The sequence below is a fragment of the Grammomys surdaster genome, unplaced genomic scaffold, assembly GCF_004785775.1.
Source record: "Grammomys surdaster isolate TR1022 unplaced genomic scaffold, NIH_TR_1.0 125769, whole genome shotgun sequence".
In the NCBI taxonomy this organism is placed as follows: domain Eukaryota; kingdom Metazoa; phylum Chordata; class Mammalia; order Rodentia; family Muridae; genus Grammomys; species Grammomys surdaster.
In genome coordinates this window covers 2504840-2507696 of record NW_021620600.1, presented here as the reverse complement: position 1 = coordinate 2507696, position 2857 = coordinate 2504840, and the positions used below count along the sequence as shown (strand labels likewise).

The 2857-nt window shown below is 44.0% G+C and overlaps 1 protein-coding gene across 1 annotated transcript; it reads right to left on the bottom strand.

Annotated features, from left to right (window-relative positions):
- Positions 1-2240: 2240 nt before the first annotated feature.
- On the bottom strand, positions 2241-2857 carry Spty2d1os (SPTY2D1 opposite strand). Its single transcript, XM_028788843.1, has 2 exons — positions 2789-2857; positions 2241-2333 (listed from the first exon to the last, which is right to left on the bottom strand). The coding sequence occupies exons 1-2, from the start codon at positions 2855-2857 to the stop codon at positions 2241-2243; spliced, it is 162 nt and encodes a 53-aa protein (XP_028644676.1).

Here is a 2857-nt window from a genome sequence, read left to right as displayed (position 1 = left end):
TGATAAGATATATATTTGCTTAAACTATTCAGGGCAGAAAAGGATTCCTGTGAATAACAAATCAGAAGCACCTGGGTTTGTTTGGGGGGCCTGTAAGATTAACTAAGTGGACAAAACCTTTGGGCTATTGTTAAGCTACCCAAGGAAGAAAAGTCTTGCATTTTGTGAAATAATATCCAGCCCGCATCATGCTGCCTAAGCCTCCTAGTAACCTCCCTGGAAAAGGAACTGAGGAACTGCTTAGGGGGCTCTTTCTCAGCTGACACACAGGCACAAAACCATGTCTGTGGCTTACAGTCACATTCTGTGGCAGTGACTCAATAAACAGGTGTCACTTCTTCCGTCACACCCACACAGTGTGACTGCTTTGAACCAGTGGGGCTGAGGGAGAGCCAAAGGCCAGCAGCTACCATCTCCTGCTCTTACTATACCTCAGGCTGGGATGACCATCCCCTGGCTTCTGGAGTAGTTTCCCCCCACAATCCTTCTGCCTTTGGTTCAGCATATGAGTAGTCTTTAACAATGGCACTGCTCTTAAAAAAGAAAAGAGAGAGAGAGAAAAGAGAAGAAGGAAGGAAAGAAGGAAGGAAGGAAGGGAGGGAGGGAGGGAGGAAGGAGAAAGAGAGAGAAAGAAAGAAAGAAAGAAAGAAAGAAAGAAAGAAAGAAAGAAAGAAAGAAAGAAAGAAAGAAAGAAGGAAAGAAGGAAAGAAGGAAAGAAAGAAAGAAAGAAGCTGAGACAAATCTGGATGCTGGATGAAATGGTTGGGCTCTGCTGGAGGCCCAGACTAGGAGTTGCTGAAAGGATGTCACCCTCTGTTTCCAGCGGGAAGGAGTGTGAGACACTCCAAGGTCTGGCTCACACCTGTCCCCCACCCCCACACCAATAGGTGATTGTGTGGTGTTGTGGGTGACCCAGCCACTGTCACCAAAGCTCACTGACAGGTTCTCATTTCACTTAGTAAAATCTGTAGTTCGCTAATTTTCAAGCTTTGTATTAAACACCTTACATAGATTCCCAAATATGACCTTCACAAAAGGAGTAAAAGATCAAAATATCTCGAATTGTACCTGTGAAGCAATTGACATGCAGAAGATTTAAACCTCTCAGGTTCTCTCAGTAAGTTGCAAAGTTAGGGCTTAATCTCGTTTGTGTTAAGTCTAGTTTCACAGACCTTCAGACGGGGCATTAAATGTGCTTATCCTGAAATGACTTATGCGAGCTACTGACAGCCATTTAAAACTCTAGGAGTTCTTTTATTAATGGCCAGACCAAGAGTGGGCTTGTGCCTCCAAAATGTCTCTTAGTGCCCAAGCTCAGGTGTCCAGTATTTTTAAAGACAAAAGCCACAATTGCATCAGTTGGGGGCGGGGAGGGGAGGACAATGGTCACATCAGTGAAGGATTTGAAATAGCTAGTAACATCTGTTTTCTTGTAAAACTCAGCAGTGTTTTCCAGATACCAAATGACAATTATCTTTGATTCACGTGGCCTCTTAGTTTAGTTTTAAGTTTTAACTTGCACAAGCATCAATTTTTTTGTTGTTGTTATTAATCTGTCTGGACCATGGTTAGAGTCACAGACAAAGATGTTGGCACGGTGGATGCAGCTGTTGGGTGGCTGGGTAGAAGGCTGAGAAGTGTCTAAGCAGCTGCAAAAGAAAGTTGTGACAAGATGCCATTGTCTTAGTCATTTCAATCTGAGCCATCTATGGTGCCACAGGACTGTAACACCAACACTCAGGAGGCAGAGAAAGGTAGACATCTGTGGTCAAGTTTGACAATAGCCTGATCTATACAGTGGGTTCCAGGGCAGGCAGGCCTATGTCTCAAAGATGAGAGAGAACAAAGGCTCTATTTAGGAAGAGAAGGGAAACAAGGGAGGAAAATGAGAGAGAGTAAAGAGGAAGAGTGATAGGATCAAAGTCTATTATATACATGGATATATAGATGCTCTTAATATAATTGTTATTACACATATGTGATAAAATAGTTTAGATGGTTAACATATGCTAATATGGTTTGAGAAGGAAGGGAATATTAAATGGAAGTTGTTTAGAAGAAACAATGTAAGGCACAGTTAATGACAGACTGGCCATCCTCAGCCTTTCCCCAGAAGTAGCCCACAGGCTTCTTCCCCTTCTATGGTTTGCCTGTCTCCCACAAGGGGGGTAAAACTTCCCCCTGAGCCTGCAGGGTGTTATCTGTGGATAGGGGGACCCAGACCAACAGACCTGCCTCACTCATAGCAGCAGCTCCTCCTCCAAAACTTGGATCCTTCTTCGTGCCTTGTTCTCCCGACTAGGCAACCTCTCTTTCCACTTTAGAGTTGGAGGCTGAGTTAGAAAGAAAAGTACAGGTAGACATGGCCCTGCCCACTGGTGCTAAGGAAAGTCGCTGTGTGTTGTGATTGGGGAGGGACTGCTCAAACTGTACCCCCAGCCCAGTCCCTAATAGAAACTCATCTACTTGGTTTTAAACTTGGTTTAAGTTAGTCACTATGTCCAGTGTAAAATACTGTAAAACACACACACACACACACACACACACACACAACAATTAAAAATATCATGAAGCCTGGATACAAGTGACATCTATCTAAGCAGAGGTAGGGGATACTAACCCCTCCAAAGAAGAATGTCCCAGTGGGATGAGGAGAATATACTGGCTTCGTTTCTGTTACATCTTGACTTCCAGTTAATGGTAAAAACCCTTTCCTCCTTTGTCAAAAATCCCAGATGGGAGTGTGAGACAGATCCAGACTTAGCGGGGATTCAAGGCTGGTACTTACCATCACCTCTGGAAATGTGCCCATGTAGGACGCAAGGCCAACAAAAAGCATCCAGCCCAGCACGATCAT